The sequence below is a fragment of the Aquarana catesbeiana genome, linkage group LG02 (assembly GCF_042186555.1).
Source record: "Aquarana catesbeiana isolate 2022-GZ linkage group LG02, ASM4218655v1, whole genome shotgun sequence".
NCBI classification, from domain to species: Eukaryota; Metazoa; Chordata; class Amphibia; order Anura; family Ranidae; genus Aquarana; species Aquarana catesbeiana.
In genome coordinates this window covers 269,984,245-270,004,070 of record NC_133325.1, presented here as the reverse complement: position 1 = coordinate 270,004,070, position 19,826 = coordinate 269,984,245, and the positions used below count along the sequence as shown (strand labels likewise).

At 41.4% G+C, this 19,826-nt stretch overlaps 1 protein-coding gene across 14 annotated transcripts in view; it reads left to right on the top strand.

The window, feature by feature from the left end:
* The window catches only part of DOCK9 (dedicator of cytokinesis 9), a 433,207-nt gene that overhangs the window by 205,459 nt on the left and 207,922 nt on the right, over positions 1-19,826 (top strand). For all 14 annotated transcript variants that reach the window (XM_073614422.1, XM_073614424.1, XM_073614413.1 and 11 more), the window contains exons 8-9: positions 1,292-1,466; positions 3,768-3,829. In XM_073614422.1, the coding sequence (XP_073470523.1) occupies positions 1,292-1,466; positions 3,768-3,829 (237 nt within the window). The remainder of the gene's footprint in view (positions 1-1,291; positions 1,467-3,767; positions 3,830-19,826) is intronic.

Genomic DNA, 19,826 nt, shown 5'->3' with positions numbered 1-19,826 from the left:
TTATTTAAAAAAAAAAACAAAACAAACATGTCATACTTACCTTAAGCCTTGGTTCACACTGGGACGACTTGTCAGGTGACCTAGTTGCCTGACAAGTAGCGTCCCGTTCTGTGCAGTGGAACCATTCTAATCGCGTCGCTCCGACTTAGAAAAAGGTTCCTGTATGACTTTGAGGGCGACTTGCATTGACTTCTATACAGAAGTCGTTTTGCAAGTCGCCACTGAGTCGTGTCCTGGGTCGCCTGAGGCAGTTGCGCTGTAAGTCGTGCTGCCTCAGTGTGAACTGACCCTCACTGTGCAGCTCGTTTTGCACAGAGTGGCCCCGAACACCGTCTTTTGGGGTCCCTCGACAGCTCTCGTGGCTCTGATAACCTTCTAGGAGAAGAGCTCTCCTGGGGGCTTACCTTGCGGGGGTGCTCCCGAGTCCATCATTCAGTGTCCATAGCTGCCGAATGTATGACTCGGCCCCGCCCCGGCGCACGCATCATTGGATTTGATTGACGGCAGCGGGAGACAATCTATTCAATCAAAAGCCGAGAACCCCAGGCAGAGGGACAGCGTGTCCCCGCCGGGGGGGAAGTTCCAGGGCTCAGGTAAGTTAAACCGGGGGGCTGGGGGGCCAGTCACTGCCAGGTGTTTTTTCACCTTAATGCATAGGATGCATTAGGGTGGAAAAAACACAATGGTTTACAACCCCTTTAAGTGTTGGTTTGTTTAGAATCTTTCTGGAATGCAGCAGAGTTCTTGTAGTATCGTCTTACTGTTTTAGTTAAACTGCTGTGTTTTAAGCTGCTTTAAAAAATCTGATCAGTGGCTTGACCTCACTTTGGAGAGTCAAGAAATTTCTCAAATTTGGCAGACAGGAAAAGAAATAAAGTTCACATGGGCCTTAACCAGCTCTGCCTGAAATGATCTTGGCTTTGTATAAACTTTGATTTTTTGACTAGATTGATATGAATAATAATTGCCATAGAAAACATTTTTAGCAATGAGATCGAAGAGGACAATCAGATGCCTGAAAATTAGGATTGTTACATCAAATAGCACAGCCATTATAACTTGGTGAACTGATCCTTATACAGTATGTCATCATTTCTGTTACACACAATTATTATTTGGAGTAGTGATTGCAGAAAGGAATACCTCTTCCTTATGATCTTGGCCTAGATCTTCACCGTTATTTTTTGAATATATATTTTTTCCCCACCAGAGCTTTATAAATGTTCATAATGTAACTTCTGCACATTTAAAATGCTCAGCGATTTATTTCAACTGTTTATCTGCTTTTTAGAACAATAAAGTAAGGCGCCTTGCCTTTGAGCTGAAGATGCAAGACAAGAGCAGTTATCTTCTTGCTGCAGACAGCGATGCTGAAATGGAGGACTGGATCAACACGCTTAACAAAATCCTGCAGTTAAACTTTGAAGCCGCCATGCAAGAAAAGAGAAATGGAGAGTCCCATGAAGGTCTGATATCATTAGAAAACATGTTGTCTCCCCTTTACCTTTGATCTGTGACAATAAACTCAGAAGATCAATTACAGTTAATTGGTTTGTTTTATTGAGTTTTTTGTTAATCTATACATAGACATCCGTCAGGTTTGTCTGAAGTGTATCTACTTTATTTTTTAGTTAAATACGTGAGTTTTGTCAATGTATTCAAATACATTGGTACAGTGGTGTTTTGTCCTGGATTTCAGTTCAGGAATAAATAAAAAACTGTATTAATTTACTATCGCAAGCACTTGAGGCTCTTGGTGTTTCTCACTTACAGAAAGCTTAATGCAGAGAAAAGGAGGAAAAAAAAAAAAAATACACACACATTATCAGCAGATCCAGAGATTTAGACAGTCAAACCCCAAAACCCTGTCAAGCTTGGTGTACCTTTAGTATCCCTAAAACTAAGCTGTCCATCACATTACTGGAGCTATGGTGAGGTTAGAGAGGTCAAGGCTAAGAAGATTTGTACAAGAAAAGTTTGCACATAACTTCAACTGCTTATATATAGCTGGATCTACTGATAGTGTTCTTGATCAGTTGTGAACTGAAGGTAACCTCTGCTTATGCATGCTTTTTTGATCATATGCTTAGTTTAAATTGCCAATGTTTGAGACTGGTTTACTTTAATGTGGTTCTGAACTCAGAAGGTTTTTTTTATCTTAATGCTTTCTATGCATTGAGATAAATAAAAAACCTGTGTGCAGCAGCCCCCCTAATACTTACCTGAGCTCCATCTCGAACCAGTGATGTTGCAAGAAAGTCTTGGCTGCTGGTACTCTTCCTCCTCATTGGCTGAGACAGCAGCAGAGCGCCACTGGCTTCCACTGCTGTCAATCAATGTCAGTGAGCCAATCAGGAGAGAGAGGCAGGGCCAAACCGCAGCTCCCTGCCTGAATGCACACACAGATCAGCAGCTCGGCTCGGGTGCCCCCCATAGCAAGCTGCTTGTTGTGGGGGGCACTCGGCAGGAGGGAGAGGCCAGGAGAGTCGGTGGGGGACCCGAGAAGAGAAGGATCTGGGCTGCTCTGTGCAAAACCACTGCACAGAGCAGGAAAGTATAACATGTTTGTTATTTTTAAAGTGGTTGTAAACCCTCACATCTACCCAGTGAAGTAAATGGCTTCAGATGATACACAGGGATGAAACAAATCTCCCTATATAAGTTTTACATGTATATCTGCTGTCTTCAGCTTTATATACTGTTTAGAAATTTCAGATTGTGTTAGGAGATTTTCTGTTACTGTTCAACACTGCAGTGAAGTCTGGGCATACAGCCAAGACAGCTAATTGGAGGAAAGGTACACACCCCCTCTCCTCAAAGGTAGAGACTTTCAGAGCTGATCCTGGAATAGTTCATGGGCTCTGCTAATCTATTTATAACATCCTCCCCAACACAAAACTCAGGCTGCTTTTATCATATGTGATGGAGAACTTGTCAGGAGTTATCAGGCTGATAGCAGAACAGAGCAGGAGACAGCTACGGGACATAATGCTTTGAAGAGAGATAACAAAACACTGCAGATTTGTTCCCAGCTCAAATTTCATGAATCGGGTTTACATCCACTTTAAGTTTAAAAAAAAAATCACTTGCTCTTGGCACTATCAAAATGCCAGAATTTTTTTTTTAGTTAATACAATTCAATCTAATTGGATGAGTTTGAGATCTTGACATCACTACCTCTCCTCTACACCTCTAAACACCAATAAACCTTAAAGCAACCAACATCACAAATAACTCCTAAAAGAACAAATATAAGTGCAGTACTAGTCACAATGAATATACAATAGTTTTTCTTTGTTTTGTTTTGTTTTTTTTAAATCTCTATTACATAAATAAAATACATTACACACAATTGTTTATGCAGTGTGCCTTGTGCTAAAATATTGTGTAATAATCATAGTATATATTAGGCAAATGCATTTAATCTCCAGCAAAGGCTGTGGGTGCCAGAAAAGATCGCTTGCTACTGCATGCAAGTTTTTGGGTGCATTTTACATGTGAGATGTTCAGATATACAAGTGCATTTTAATACTTTTTGTTAAGTTTTTATATAGTTTTACACTATGTGCTACTCTGTACCACTTTTCATGTGCGGAAAACCATCATACATCCAAAATCTGGAAACTGATCTGATCATATATGTATTATAACTTTGCAGATGTGAATTGGTTAAAAAGGTTTATGCCTGTAATTGTGTTAGTATTGAATTTCAAATTGAGTCTTGTTCACAGTAAATCACTTTGTTTTTTTTTTTTTTTCACTTTTAGATGATGAACAGAACAAATTTGACAATTCCACATCCAGTATTGACAGTTACCTTCCAGAGAAAGTAAGTTTTTTTCTTTTATTATCTGTGTTTTGTGTATGTTACCCATAGACCAGATAAATTATGGAAGAGTGAAATTAGAAAAAACAGTCTGTTTAGGATACGTCACAGTTTTATAAGATTTAACTCCATTTCTCTAATTTGAGCTTAGCTCTACATCATTCTTAAAAAGAGCTTCAGCTAGGATTTTTAGTGCAAAGCTGTGTCATCGCTCAACATTTCTTCTGTAAATATTTTAAAATAATTTGGTTATGCATGTCCTGCATTCCTGTTACATATTCCCAGGGTAGATTTGCTTTAAATAAAGTCAATTTAAATCACAATTTAAATCACTAGTAAAAAGGCTTGATTGAAATCAGCATTTTTAAAGAGCAACTGTCATCTCTGTCCCGCAGTGGCTCCTCCTCTGACCTGTTGACTCACTGACAGTCCCATTCACTTTAATGGGACGGCTGGTGATTCGGCAGTGACACAACAAGGTGAGGGACGTGGTGGTAGCAGGTGAGTGGATGCCCGCTAAAAGGTGCTGCCATGATGGCTCTGAAATGACAGGTGCTCTTTAAATGTAAGGACTTATTCTTGCTGGTAGTTAGAATCTTTAATGTTTACAAACAAAATGAAGGTTTCCTTTTTAGAATAAGCTGTCAGGTTAGTAAAACAGCGATATCAAAACCAATTTATTCATACAGTTTGTAGTGTACATAGATTTGAAAAACAATGGGATAAAGGAATATTCCTGAACTTTGTTTTTATCTTATGGTTACTGTGAAACTGTGTGAATGCATCAATGCAGTGCATGTTATCTGAACTTGCAGAGCTTGGATTCATTGAATGAGTTTACCAGAAATGTAAATATTGCAGAATATACAGCCTTATGCTACATAATTAAGCTCCATTTCATGCTGAATAAACAAAATTATTAATGTATCTTAAATAGAAAACTATCTTTAGATATATTTTTACTCCAAAAGGATTTTATTAAAATATATTTGATAAAAATTAAAATCAATTTAAATAAAACATTTTTTTTTTTATCATTAATTTTTATCCACCCTGCATATTCCTAAGTGCAACAGGAAGGGATTGGGGACTAAAATATGAGATGAATATCAGGTCTTGTAGTGCTTTAGAGGTTGTCCCAAGATTTACAACTAGCTTTAAAGTGATACTAAAGTCTTGTGTTGTTTATTATTTTTTACTAAAAAAAAAAAAAAAAATGTTACCTGCTCTGTGCAGTGGTTTTGCACAAAGCAGCCCAGATCTTCCTCTTCTCTGGTCACTCTTCTGTGCTCCTGGCCCCTCACTCTTGAGTGCCCCCACAGCAAGCAGCTTGCTATGGGGGCCCCTGAGCTCCATGTGTCTATTCAGACACAGCTGCAGCCCTGCCCCACCCCCTTTCTCTCCTTATTGGCTGACTGACTTTGACAGCAGCCGGAGCCAATGGCACTGTACTGCTGTCTCAGCCATTGGGGAGGGGGAGTCCCAGGTACTTGAGACACTCCTGCAAATTCACTGGCTCTAGATGGGGCTCAGGTAAGTATTAGAGGGGCTTAGGGGAGCTGCTGCCCACAGAAGGTTTTTATTTTAATGCCTAGAATGCATTAAGATAAAAAAATAAACCTTCTGCCTTTACAACCTCTTTAAGGGTGAAACATTTATTGAAAGATTTCAGTCAATCTAACCATATTACACTCCTGGCTTCCTATCCTTGTTGCTGGTCCATTGTCTGATTTGCCATGGTCTATTCCTCTTCCCTTCTGCCATTTGTGTCCTTGGTTCTATCATCCACTATTCCATCAAGCATCCTGATTTCTGTCTTTGCATGATATTTGTTTTCCCCCCTTAATTTAATGAGTAAGCAGTCATGCAGCAAGTTATGTTCTAACATAAATTTCTTATGAAGCCTTCATACTAATCTACATTGTTGCTGTGCTCACCTAAAACAGTATGCCTACACTAACAGTTGAGGATGAAATTAATTTCTTACCTTGCTTTTTTTATAAAAATATAATTGCAAGGGCTAGACCATCACAAACTGGAAAAAAAAAAAAAAATGATACACAATTTATATAGCACAAGTGATTTGCGCAGTGCATGCAACTATTTTTTTTTCTTTTTTCCTTTTGCAATGACTCAAATCATAGTTTCTTTAAAGTAGACATCTGTTACCCCAACATTTCATATTCCCAATGTGTCTGTTGTACAATGCACTTGTGTTAAAGGCTAAGTTCACCCTTTTTTTTTTTGTCTAAATTTCAGGCCCCCCTATGTACCAATATACCATTAATGTACTACTTTTGCATGCATGAATAAGCTTTCGTTTTATCTTACACACTCCTTACCTCAGTGTCCATCTGGCTGTATAAAAAACTCCTCCGTTACATCCTGGACAGACCTTGAGCCCTTGGTCACACCGGTACGACTTCAGGTACAACGTGTGATTTTTACAAATCTTACCAGAAGTAGCATCTAATGTGTTTCTATGACAGTGTCTTAATAGATACGATTTCAAGTAGCACGATTTGAGAAGTAGTTCATGTATTACTTTTTCAGGACTTAAGCACAATTTCACTGCCATAAACTATATTATAAATATTATAAATATTTACCCTTTGTCATTTAAACTTTTTTGTTCATACAGTCACTGTTCCTCCCTGGGACATGGACAGCAGCTCTCACAAGTAATGCTGAAGTCGTATCAAATTGTTAAAAATCTCACAAAAGTAGTGCTGAAGAAGTGCTGAAAAAGTATTAAATCGTGGTTGAAGTCGGGCTTTAAATCGCACCGCTTTAAATCGTACCTGGTGTGACGCAGGCTGACCTATCATAGGAAGGAGTTTACCAGCTGACCTCATTAGTACACACCCTATATCTGCCTTCCCCCATCCAGCAGACCACTACCACCCACCTCCTCAGGTGCACATTTTCCAATGCAATCACTGACTACCATTCTTACTAAATACACAGCCATAGATTGTTCATTCGGCAGAGTGTGCAGGATCTGATTGATCAGATAACCACCTATGTGGATAGAGCTGTAGTATTGAAAGTCTGATTGTACAATCTCCTTTAGATCTACTATCAACTATGTAGTACAAGGGCCTGCCTCATTGCTTACAGAGTGTTTGGATAAATGGTGTCTCCTCCTATTTATATAGCTTTGGTATATCTAAAGGAAACTGTACAGAGATTGGAAAAAAGAGCGACAAATGCAGCAAAACGCACAATAAAAAAATGTACAACCCACAACACACCAAAATGTCCCATAAGCTACTTTGCCACGTGTAGGCCAGCCCATTGAAATCAACGAGCTTCCCTACGCATGTCACAGGAAAAAGAAGCCAAAAAATGTGCTCACAGTACGCTAGCTGTGAATGGGGCCTGAAAGTGAAATTGGTGTATTTACACAAGAACAATGGGGCTCCATTTACATCCGCTCGTTTCCAAACCCATGGAAAACTGCACAGAAAATACGAGCTTTGTCACATATTCCAGAACCCAGAACCGATGGAAAACTGCACAGAAAATACGAGCTTTGTCACGTGTTTCAGAAACACCATTGCAAATGCACCAAAAAGCACAGTAAAAAACATCTGTGGGAACTTTCGTTCCCTCTATAAGAACGGGGCCTGACACCTGAGTGACTCTCACAGCTTTACCAGAACTATGGAGAAAGAGGACCCACCTAAACAATCTGTTATTTGTATCAAATCAGGCAGGCCCCTGCACTACATAGCTGATGGGAGATCTAAGGGAGCTTGTACAATCAGATTGTAATGTGTCTGGTTACCTTAACTTAAATGAAGATGTAGGAAAGTTTGTAGAAATAAAACAAGAGGTGGTAGTATAGTAATGAGGGAGGTGTGGTCCAGGCTGGAAATAAATGCCCTATCACACCATTTTCTGTGTTGCAACAACAACACAGTGAATGGTGGGAGGAAGTGATGCAAGAAAGTGTTTTTTTACAACTCCGACAAACATGAAATTTCAAACCTTCTGTGGATGAAGTAAGTGAGAGATGAGAACATTGGGATTGCTGGGCCAGAAATTATATTACGAAAGGATTGTAATTATTACGAAAAGTGAAATTCTGCCCGAAAAGTGAACTTGGCCTTTAAAAAAGTATCCTTTTCTCATTGTATTGTTTCCTTTGTGTGAAATACCTGGTGTTCCTGTCAGTCCCCCTACTTAACTGTTTCAAACTGATCACTCTAGGCATAGAAGCACATTTCTCCCAACATGGTCAGTTTTCTGGCTGTGCTTGGAGAACAGTCTGCCTAACCTCTAATGATAGGACTTGTGCTGATAACTCAAGAACAGTATGTATTGCATTGGTAAGATCTGTAGATTATGTATATCCTAATATAGTCCCAAATGGGTATACATAGCAATTATATCTTGAATTGTGAAAATATCACCGGTTTATTTTAATATATATGTATACACATATAAGAGCATAGTGAGAAAAGAAAATGTACATTTTAGGCCTGAAGAGAAGTTAAACCCACCCAAACATATACATGTTTATGTAAGAAAAGACCCTGGAGAATAAAATGGTGGCAGTTACAGATCTTTATGCCACCTGGTATCAGCACACATGCTATCAAAATAAGATAAAATAAAAAAAAACACTAAGGTTAGTTTTATTGCACGCAAGTACAATATAGTTCATATTTTTTGGTAACAAGGGGGTGTGGAGTGCTTTAAAAAAATGTTAGTGCTTTTAAATAAAAATATATATTTAACGGGGGGGGGGGGGGGGTATATTAGACCCCTGAGGGTGCTTACAGTACCTTTGACGGAAGTGATCGGACACTCTCATCAAACCTGAAAGTCCATTGGCTGCTGAATACATTTAAAAAGTCCCTGCTGCTATGGTGGTTGCATACTTCTACCAGGTGTAAAGGCTAACCGGGTAACTGTACTGCTTCAATAAAGTTATTTGTACTCTCCATTGGGTGCTTGCAAGACAGGGATACAGAGCTGGACAACAATTAGGACACCGGGACAGAGCACTGTCACACTATACCAGAAAGTGCCTGATCATGGACCTTTGTAGAATGATCATCATTTATGATTTTAATGAAGAATGCAGGTTTTAAAAACGCTGAAAATTATTCTGAAATTACCTTATGTTAAAGGTTACATGAGATTTTAGTGATTTGAATTTCCATTTATTTTCACTTGTGTGTATTGCTTTGCACCCTAACTTTGCTTGCCACCATTTTCGTTAGCAGACACCAGACCCTGATTAATTTTGGGTTGTCTTGTTTTAGTAATTGCTCCTTTCCTCAATCAACTCATTTGTTAATAGCCATAAGCAATCATTCTAAGCAAGGATCTATTGCTGTAGACTACACTACAGCTGTGTTTTTGTAAAACAAGTCCTCTGGTGAACATTAAAAGATATGATATCATGGGTTTGAGTAATGTCTTTTAAATTTGCAATATTTACATTTTTAATCTGAGACTTGCTTCGCAAGATTGAAACCTTAGATGGAAAATTAAGCATGCGTTATTGAGCTCTGTAAACAGGCTTTTAACAGGTGATAAGGGTGATAGAGGAACATGAGTAGAATGGATCCTAAAGCACCACCTTCTGCTGGCTAGACTATGCTATTCATATGCAATATTTCATGTATACAGTACCTAGAAAAGAAACACATTCCTAATATATTTTGTCCCTACTTTCATAAATGCTTAAAAAATGTATAGAAAATGCCCATGCATTCCTTATTAAACCAGTCATTCAATCAGATACAATTTCCTAGTATAATTTTTTATTTCCATAATGGTACATAATATTCTGGTGAGGATGTTGTGTTTTGGCAGGAAAAGGATAAGTAGGTCATGGATTTTCTAGTCAGAGCCTAGGGGAAATTGTGTTTGTTAGTAGATGTTTTCTGTTCAGGAAGGAGACCAGTTTCTGAGGTAATTGTTTCCAATCTCATTTGCTTCAGCAGAGATAGATGTGGCTAATCTTCTGTCCACATAGTTTAATGAAAGTGAAAAACGTTCTGAAAATGTTCCATGTAATTGTGTCAAAGGCCATCTAAACTGCTAGGCAGTTATTCCTCTTCCAATGTTGTGAGCAGATTATGCAATAGCTTTTTATACCGCAGCTAAGTCATGAGAATTGGTGACAGGTGTATAAAGAAGGCAAATCTTACCTAATCAACTAGTCATAGTTACATACCGTAGTTGGTAAGGTTGAATAAAGACACTAGTCTATCCAGTTCAACCTATGTGAGTGTGGGTGCGTGTCTACAATTGTCCCTATCCCTATACATTGTGTCTTCATTAAGATGCTGATCTATTATTATTTATTTAAGGTACCCATATAGCGCTGTCAATTTACAGAGCTCCACACATACATCACACACTCACACCGTTCCCTACCCTCAAGGAGCCCGCAATCCAAGGTCCTCAACTCATACCCATATACCAAGGCCAATTTTGGACAGAAGCCAATTAACCTATCAGCATGTCTTTTGAGTGTGGGAGGAAACCGGAGTACCCGGAGGAAACCCACGCAGGCACAGGGAGAACATGCAAACTCCAGGCAGGTAGTGTCGTGGTTGGGATTCAAAACGGTGACCCTTTTTACTGCTAGGCAGTAATGTTTCATGTAGTTATGTAGTCCTGTTTCCAGGATGTTATTTTCCTAGTGATTATTCCCAGTATGTCTATTCGCTTTTGCCCCCGTTTACATTGGCGCGATTTGACAGGTCAAAACGCAGCTTATTGCCGGAAATGGCACTGTCCTAATCGGTGCGACGCTGACTTTGTGCCGCTGCACCAATTTTCAAAATTAGTTCCTGCACTACTTTTGGTGATTTCGGGGGTGACTTCAGTAGACATCTGTGCATAAAGCCACACGGATGTCTTTGAAGTTGCCCCAAAGTCGGACTGAAATGCGGCTTTGAAATTGTGCAAATTCAGATGAAATCGCATAATTTCAAAGCCGTATTCAGTGTAAACAAGTGCTTTAACCATTTAAAATGTAGTCGCAAAGTATGTTATAATGTGAGTTTTGAACTGTGCTCTGACCCACCCTGCACCTATGGATGAGCCGTCCCTGGCTGACAGTTGGGACGATCGTTGTGGGCATTTACAGGCACCGATCTCCCTGTATACCTTTCAATTAAGCAGCTGACAGACGTGGGAGGGATAGAAGGAGAAGCTCCTCCTCTTCACTTCATACTCTCATTGCTGCAGCTGTCAGCTGCTTAATTGAAAGGTATATAGGGAGATCCGTGCCTGTAACTGCCCGCACCGATTGTCCCAACTGTCCCCCTGCGTCCTTCTCCGACCCCCCCCTCTTCCCCCGCAGCAAACTGTCAGGATGGAGAGCGGAGGAAGGGGCAGATAAACATGTAATTTACCACCCTGTTGCTTTTCTGAGTGAACAGTGTCAGTGATCACTGACTCTCTGTCCATTCATAAAGGAAGCATCAGTAACTGTGTTTACGAAGTTTCAGTTTATGAATGAACAGGAGCTTCGGTCTCCTGTTCATTCAAAGGGCAGATGTCAGGGATCTGTTTAGACCCCCTGATAACTCACCAAAGCCCCCCAACGGGGCTGATTAAAAGATTAAAAAAAGAATTGCAAGAAATAAGAATATTAAAAACCAATGTGAAAAAATAAATAACTACTGACACCATCCACTGCCCTGCCGACACTGTCCACACCCCAACCCCCTCCTTTCCAATAAGCATTGTGAAAAAAAAATTAAATAATGTAAAAAAAAAAAAAAAAAAAAATTAATTTGTAAAATGAATAAATTAAAAAAAAAAACTACTGAAACCATTCACTGCTCTAAAAAAAATAGATTTATTACGATTATACAGGATTTATATAGCGCCAACAGTTTGCGCAGCTCTTTACAACATGTGGGCAGACAGTACACTTACAATACAGATCAATACAGAGGGATCAGAGGGCCCTGCTCGTTAGAGCTTACAGTCTAGAAGGGAGGGTCAAGTGGAACAAAAGGTAATAACTGTAGGGGATGAGCTGATGGAGAAAATGAAAATAGTTAGGTGTGGGTAGGGTAGGCTTCTCTGAAGAGGAAGGGTTTTCAGGGATCATCTAAAAGCTAATAGAGTAGGAGATAATTGGACAGATTGGGGTAAGGCATTCTTAGGATTGGAGAGGCTCTGGAAAAGTCGAGGTGACAAGGGAGCTAGAGAGCAGGAGGTCTTGAGAGGAATGAAGAGAACAAGTAGGTTGATATTTAGAGACTAGGCTAGTGATGTAGCCGGGGGCTAAATTGTGGATGGCTTTGTAAGTAGTGGTTAGTATTTTGAATTTAATTTGTTGGGGGAGCTTAAGTCAGTGGAGGGATTGGCAGAGAGGGGTAGCAGACACATAGTGATTGGTAAGGTGTATGAGTCTGGCAGCAGCATTCATGGTGGATTGAAGAGGTAATAGACTATGTAGAGGTAAGCCAATCAGAAGGGAGTTGCAGTAGTCGAGGCGAGAGATGACCAGGGAGTGAATTAAGAGCTTTTTTGTGTCATTGGTTAGAAAGGGGAGTATTTTGGATATGTTGCAGAGGTTGAGGCGGCAAGATTTGGACAGCGATTTGGACATGGGCTTAAAGGAGAGCCCAGGACTACACCTAGAACCTTGGCATGTGGGGATGGGCTTATAGTTGTGCCATCAATTTTGATGGAGAGATCAGGGGAGGGGGCAAATGGGGGAGGAAGAATTATAAGTTCGGTTTTGGATAGATTGAGTTTGAGGAAGTGATGTGACATCCAGACTGATATGTCTGTTAGTAAATTAGTGATATGTGAGGAGACGGGGGAGTGGGCTTGGGGGTAGAGAAATAGATTTGGGTGTCATCAGCGTAGAGGTGGTATTGGAAGCCATGGGAGGCTATCAGCTGACCCAGGGAGGAGGTGTAGATTGAAAATTGGAGAGGTCCAAGAACAGAACCTTGGGGGACCCCAACAGAGAAAGGAAGAGGAGACCATAATAGAAAATAAAATAAAAAGAAAAAACTACTGACACCATCCACTGCCCTACACCGTCCAGCTGTCCACCCCTCCCCCCCAAAGCATTGTAAAATAAAAATCAATTCAATTTTATTTATTTTTTTAAATTATGAATAAAATAATGTTGTAAAAAATAACAAAATAATAAAAATAAAACAATTCTAGCACTGTTCATTGCTCTGCTGACACCGTCCACTGCCCTACTGATACCATCCACTGGCCCACAAAAAGCATTTTGAAAAAATGAAAAAAAATAATAAATTAAATTCAAACAAATAAAATTGTAAAAAAAAAAAAAAAAATGAAACCGTTCACTGCCCTACTTATGATCCTGCACATACTACCCACCGCTGTACACTTCGCACTCCTCACCTGCACATACTACCCACCGCCATACACTACGCACTCCTCTCCTGCACATACTACCTGCTGCCATACACTCCATACTCCTCTTCTGCACATACTACCCACTGCCCCATAAACTCTGCACTCCTCTCCTGCACATACTATTCATTGCTGAAACACTCCATACTCCTCTCCGACACATAATACCCACCACCATACACTCCACACCCCCTTCTGCACATACTCCCCACCGCTGGACACTTCACGCTGTACATTCCCCAGTTTAAGGCTGCTTTCACACCGAGGCGCTTTACAGGCTCTATAGCACTAAAAATGGTCCCTGCATAGTGTCTGTAAAGAGCCTCTCCTCTCACTCCAGTGTGAAAGCCCCAGTGCTTTCACACTGGAGCAGGACGCCAAAAAAAGTCCTGCAAGTCGCATCTTTGCAGTGCTGTAGGAGCGGTGTATACACCGCTCCTAAAGCGCCCCTGCCCATTGAAATTAATGGGCAGTATCGCCGGCAAAGCACTAATGTAGCGGCGCGTTGCGGGCGGTTTTAACCCTTTTTTACCCGCTAGTGGGGGGTTAAAAGCGCTCTGCTAGCGGCTGAAAACCTCAGCAAAAACGACGGTAAAGCACCGCTAAAAATATCGGCGACGCCCCCAACACCCCAGTGTGAAAGTAGCCTAACATTACCACATTCTGCACTATGTAAGTGATCTCTGACCACATCCACTTTAAGCCATGCCCAATATTTAGCACAATTTAAACCACACCCACTTTTCACCGCGGTGTGCTATGCGCACTGCATTTTTTTTACCCCCCAAGTCTAGGGCCCACTTTTGATCTTGCACATGGCTCACTGATTTCATGATACGCCCCTGACCTCAAGTACTTAAGTTTATGTACGTACATGAGTAAAATCGGCAGATATAGGCACATAAAATCTGCAGCTATATCCTACTTTTTTGTGCGCATTTTCATATCGTTATACAGGTTTTTTTTTTTTTGTTTGTTTTTTTTTTTTAAAGTCCTGACAGTTTATGCAGCATCTATCTATCTATCTATCTATCTATCTATCTATCTATCTATCTATCTATCTATCTATCTATCTATCTATCTATCTATCTATCCTATATACACACATACATAGATATTTTATATATATATATATATATATATATATATATATATATATAATATCTAGGCACACACACAACTGTGTGTATGGGCTCATTGATTTCTATAATGCTGCGTTTAGATGCGTACAAAGGCATGTGTCCATTCACAATTCTCTGTTCTGTCTTATATGGCATGACTGTTTTTAAGTAAATGTTATTTATTGGGCTCTAAAGGATGGTATATGTGTTCTGTTAACATGAAAAATGTAGAATGCATGAATTTTCTAGATAAGCTTTTCAGTGACGAGAAGCTTAGAAGCTGTGCCAGACCTTTTAAATGCAGAGACTGCTTCCAGTGACTTCATCTTAGATAATACTGAGAAACCGAGACTAAAGCCACGCGAACAACAGATGTCATTTATCTGTGGCTTGGTGTGATGATATGATCACCTTTTTTCTTTCAAATTATTTTATTGTTTTTTTGCAGGAAAATACAGAGTACAATTGAGAGATTGTACGTCGTGCAACGACGTAGAGTATAACTTGAAATAAAAACAAAGAATATTCAAACAGATTATACGTAATATTCAGCGGCTCGTCACCGGCTAGAGCGCGTTCAAATATACATAGGTATAGCACTTCACTGAACTATGGTTGTTGTGTTTTGCAATTGGGGTCCCTTCCCCCCCCGCAGCACCCCTATTGGGATCTCTTTGCGCTGCAAAGGGAGAGTGGCCCCACTTGAACTTTGTGAAGCGCAGGTAGTTTCAATTGTGGTGATGTGCTGAGTTTCTGTAGGATTCGAGATTAATGTCGCGCGGGTAAGACATGGCAACCATGTTGCTCGGTCAAGAAGGTCTAGGGTTGAGTTAGGGAATTTGGGCCTTGAGTGCAGCATTGGTCCAGTTAGTCCAGGGCGACCATTGTTTACTGGCTTGTGTGGCGCGACCATTACTGATGGCCACCGTCATTTCATAGCTAAAGTGGAGTGAAACCAGATCAATGGTTTGTTTTATGTTTGGGGGTATGTCGGACTTCCAATTCCTTGTTATATTGAGTCTGGAAGCTAAGAGAATATGGGTTATTGTGTGTCTGAGAGGTCCAGGTATGTCACCTATGGTTAAATTCAGGAGCGCCAGTTCCGGTGAGGGTGAGATATGACATTTTGTGATGTTGGCTATCAATTCAAACGTATCTAACCAGAATTTTCTGATGAGAGGGCATGCCCAAAAAATATGGAACATGTCCCCTCTAGATGTTTTGCATCTCCAGCATGTCGCGGGATTGTGGGAGTGGAAGGCAGCTAACTTTACTGGGGTTAGGTACCAGCGAAGCGAGATTTTTTGAGTGAGTTCCCAAAGTGATGAGCATTGGGTTGCTAAGTAGGTGGACTTGAGAGCTAGTTGCCATTGCGCGTCAGAGAAGGTAATGTTAAGATCTTTTTCCCATTGACAATGGGGGACCAACTTATTAAAGGATCTTTTCCCTTGAAGCAGGGTGTAGAAGTATGATATACCTTTGGGCTTTGGATTGGGGTTTGTAAGGAAGTGCCAGGTTTTTTGAGGTATATTGTAAAGGGGGTGAGGAAGTTTACTTAGGCAGTGGTGTATACGAAGGAATGTAAATCTTTCTCCATCAGGCAGATCGTATTCTTTTTGTAGTTGGGAAAAGGGTTTAATTTGAGATCCTTGAAAAAGGAGGTGTATTGAGTGTATTCCATTGTTGGACCATTTGGTGAGTTTGAGATCAGGTGACAGATAGTGTAGTGACTCCAAGGGTATGTGGAGGTGAGTGTTGGGGGGGGTGCATTCTGAGAGGGCGAGCATTTTCCCCCAAGCATAGACTGAGGCCTTCATGGTCGGGGAGATAGAGGGTGAGATATAAGAGCCCAAAGGGATGCTCATTATCCAGTTTTTTAAGTTTGGGCGTGTCAGTGAGAGATTTTCCATCTGGGCCCATAGGGATTGAGTAGTGGGTTGGAACCACTCTGGAAGTTGTGCGAGTATGGCCGCAAGGTAGTAGTCCCTAAAATCTATGGATCCTGTGCCCCCCGCCAATCTGTGTTTAATTAATTTGGCGTGTGCACATCTGGGTTTTTTCCCGCTCCAGAGAAACTTGGAGAAAATTGCTTGGAGAGATTTGAAGAACGAGACAGGAATTGGGATTGGTAGTGTTCGGAAGTAGTACAGTATTTGAGGTAGGCATGTCATCTTAAAGGCTGCTAGCCTCCCCGACCATGAGAGCTCGTGTTTCGTGATTTGTTGTGAGTCAGTTTTGATTTTGTGAAGGAGTGGGAGGAAGTTAGCTGAGTATAAATTCCTTGTCGTTTTCGGGAGTTGGATTCCCAGGTATGTGATTTCCTTGTCTGCCCATGTGAAGGAGTATTGTGCCTGAAGTAGATTCTTAGTGGTGGCATCTAGATTGATGTCAAGGATGGAAGATTTGGATGTGTTTAATTTATAGTACGATACTCTACTGAACCAATTTAATGTGGTTTGTACTTCTGCCAGGGAGGTTGTGGGATTAGTGAGTATTAAGATCACGTCGTCTGCAAAGAGACTGATTTTGTGGGTGACGGGGCCAGTTTGTATCCCGGATATAGTAGTGTTGGATCTTATATGTTGTGCTAGAGGTTCCATCAATAAGTTGAAGATGAGTGGGGACAGGGGGCAACCTTGGCGTGTTCCATTTGTGATTGGGAATGGTTTCGAGAGCATACCTTCTGTGAATACTTGGGCCGAGGGGGTTGTATACATAGCTAATATAGCTCTAAGGATGTGGTCTCTGAAGCCAAATTTCTGAAGGACCAGTTCTAAGTAGTTCCAGTGAACCCTGTCGAACGCCTTCTCTGCATCCAAGGAGAGGAGCAGAGAAGGCGTTCCGGTGGATTCTGCGTGGTGTATCAAGTTGATCATTCTTCTGGTTGCATCTGGTGCCTGCCTTCCTTTGGTGAATCCTGTCTGGTCCCTATGTATGAGGGTGGGTATGATATCTAAAAGGCGTGTGGCGATTGTCTTAGCGTAGATTTTCAGGTCAAGGTTGAGAAGGGATATTGGTCTAAAGTTTTTGGGGGAGTCTGGGTCTTTCCCTGGTTTGGGAATCGTAACAATCAGTGCATTCAGGAAATCATTCGGCATATTGGAAGAGGAGGCAGCGTTGTTAAATAGCTCAGTAATATGTGGGACTATCTGTGGGGCATATTGTTTGTAGTATTCGGCTGTTAGGCCGTCCGGACCTGGGGCTTTCCCATTAGGTAGGGAATCAATTGATGTCTGAATTTCCTGTTCAGAAAAGGGTCTATTTAGGTTGTCTAGTTGGGTGCCTGTTAGGGTGGGTAATTGAATAGATTGGAGAAAATGATTGATCTCGGCTGGTGTTGGTTGCGGCGTGCTAGCGTCGCGTTTTAAGTTGTAAAGGTCACTATAGTAGTCGCTAAAAGCGTTAGCTATGTCCTGAGGATTGGTCAGGGGGATGTTCGTGTGGGGGTGGATGATCTGAGATATTTTAGATTTGAGTCTTCTGCCTCTGAGTTTCAGTGCTAGCGTTTTACCTGCCTTGTTGGAGGTGGCGTAGGAGGTGGCCTTTAATTTACGTTGGAGGTACTCGAAGGAGTGGAGGAGCAAGGTTTTCAGTTCTTGCCGTAGATTCAATAATTGGATGGTTTGTGGGGGTTGGGGGTTGGCTTTATGTTGTTGTTCTAGGGAAGTGATTTGGGATGTTAGTTCATCTAAACGCTGCGTCCTCTTTTTTTTGTGAAGGGAGCTCATTTTAATCAACATACCTCTAATATATGCCTTATGGGCATTCCACACCACACCATGGTCAGACACTGTGCCTTTGTTTATAGAAAAAAATTCAGTGAGAAGATTGGATATTTCTGTGGTGTATTTTTCATTTTGTAGTATGAAATTATTTGCACGCCACAAGAATGTGTTGCGTTGTGGAGTGGAGTCTGAGATAGTAATTGATATTGGGGCGTGGTCTGACCATGTTGCGGCGTGGATTTCAGATTTACATATTTTCTGGAGAAGCCATTTATCAGTGACAAATAAATCAATTCGTGAATACGAATTATGTACGTGGGAGAAGAAGGTGTAGTTCTTTTCCGAGCCGTGATGGCAGCGCCATACATCAAAGAGTTCCTGTGAGGACAAGAGATTTTTCAGTGGCGATGGACGTCTCTTCGCCGGAGACGTAGTGTCCATGATGACATCAGGGGCAATGTTGAAATCCCCACATATGATCAGGTGACCTTCTTTTATTTGATTGGTTAGGCGTAGGACCTTGTGAAGGAATTTCTTTTGATGGGAGTTCGGTGCATAAATGTTGGAAAGGGTATATGAAATTTTGTTGATGGAGCATACTAGAATTAAGTAGCGACCGTCGGGGTCAATTAGTATTTTGGATAGTTGGAAGTCCACTGTGTCTTTTATGGCTATCATGACGCCCTTGGATTTGGTGGAGTGGCAGGCATGGAAGATGTGAGGAAACTGACGGTTGACACATAATGGAGAGTCCGATTTTATCAGATGTGTCTCCTGGATGCACAAGATGTCGCTCTGTAGAGCGTTGGCAGATTTCCAAAGAGAGTGGCGTTTGGCTGGATGGTTCAAGCCTTTAGCATTAAGTGATAATACCTTTAGTGGCATGGTGTTAGGAGATGTAGTTAGGTTGGTGTGGGAAGTCACTTACAGTTAGATGACCTGGTTTACTTGCCAGAGGATCTTGGTGGCGGTAGCAGTAGGTGGGTGGTGTTCGGTCTCTGGTGCCAGAAGAGGGATGGTGTTAAAGCTGCAAATAGAGCAAAATGTTAACCACAGTTGGCGATACAGTGCCAATGAGCAAACCGCTGAGAAGGTAACTTTGCAAAAGAAAATAAACAGGGAGATGTAGAGGAGGTGTTTCACACCGCTTCAACCTCTAAATGGGGGTATAAACAGTTATTGTCAAGAGGAGTTGAGCAATCAGTGGAACAATTCGTCTAACTCCAGGGGATGTGCGGTGTCGTAATTAGGCCTATTGCGGTTTTAGGTGTAGAGCCACCTCAGCTGGGGTGGTGATCCATGCGACTGCGGGCCTGGGATGTGCCGTTGCGCGTTGGTGGGTCCTTGGGGGGTTCCAGAATGATTCCCCAGTTATGCAGGAGGTGCAGGCCTTTGTGGAGGTCATGTATGGCGTGGGATTGCCCGTTTCTAGTGACTAGGATAGTTGCTGGATAACGCCATTTGTATGGTATTTTGTGGTTCTGAAGCCCTTTGGTGATCGGGTTCAGGTTTCTTCTTTGTTGAAGAGTATATTTAGATAGGTCCGGGAAAAATTGGATTCCCGTGTACGGAGCAGGTAGTGGGGATTTGTTTTTGACCCCCAGCAGGAGCTTCTCTTTGACGTGGAAGAAGTGGACCCTCATCAAGACATCTCTGGGGATGGAGGCAGCTAGGTGGGATGGCTTGGCTATTCTATGAATTCTGTCAATGATTATGTCCCTGGGGGATGCTTCTGGGACTATGACATGCATCATTTCTTTCGCATAG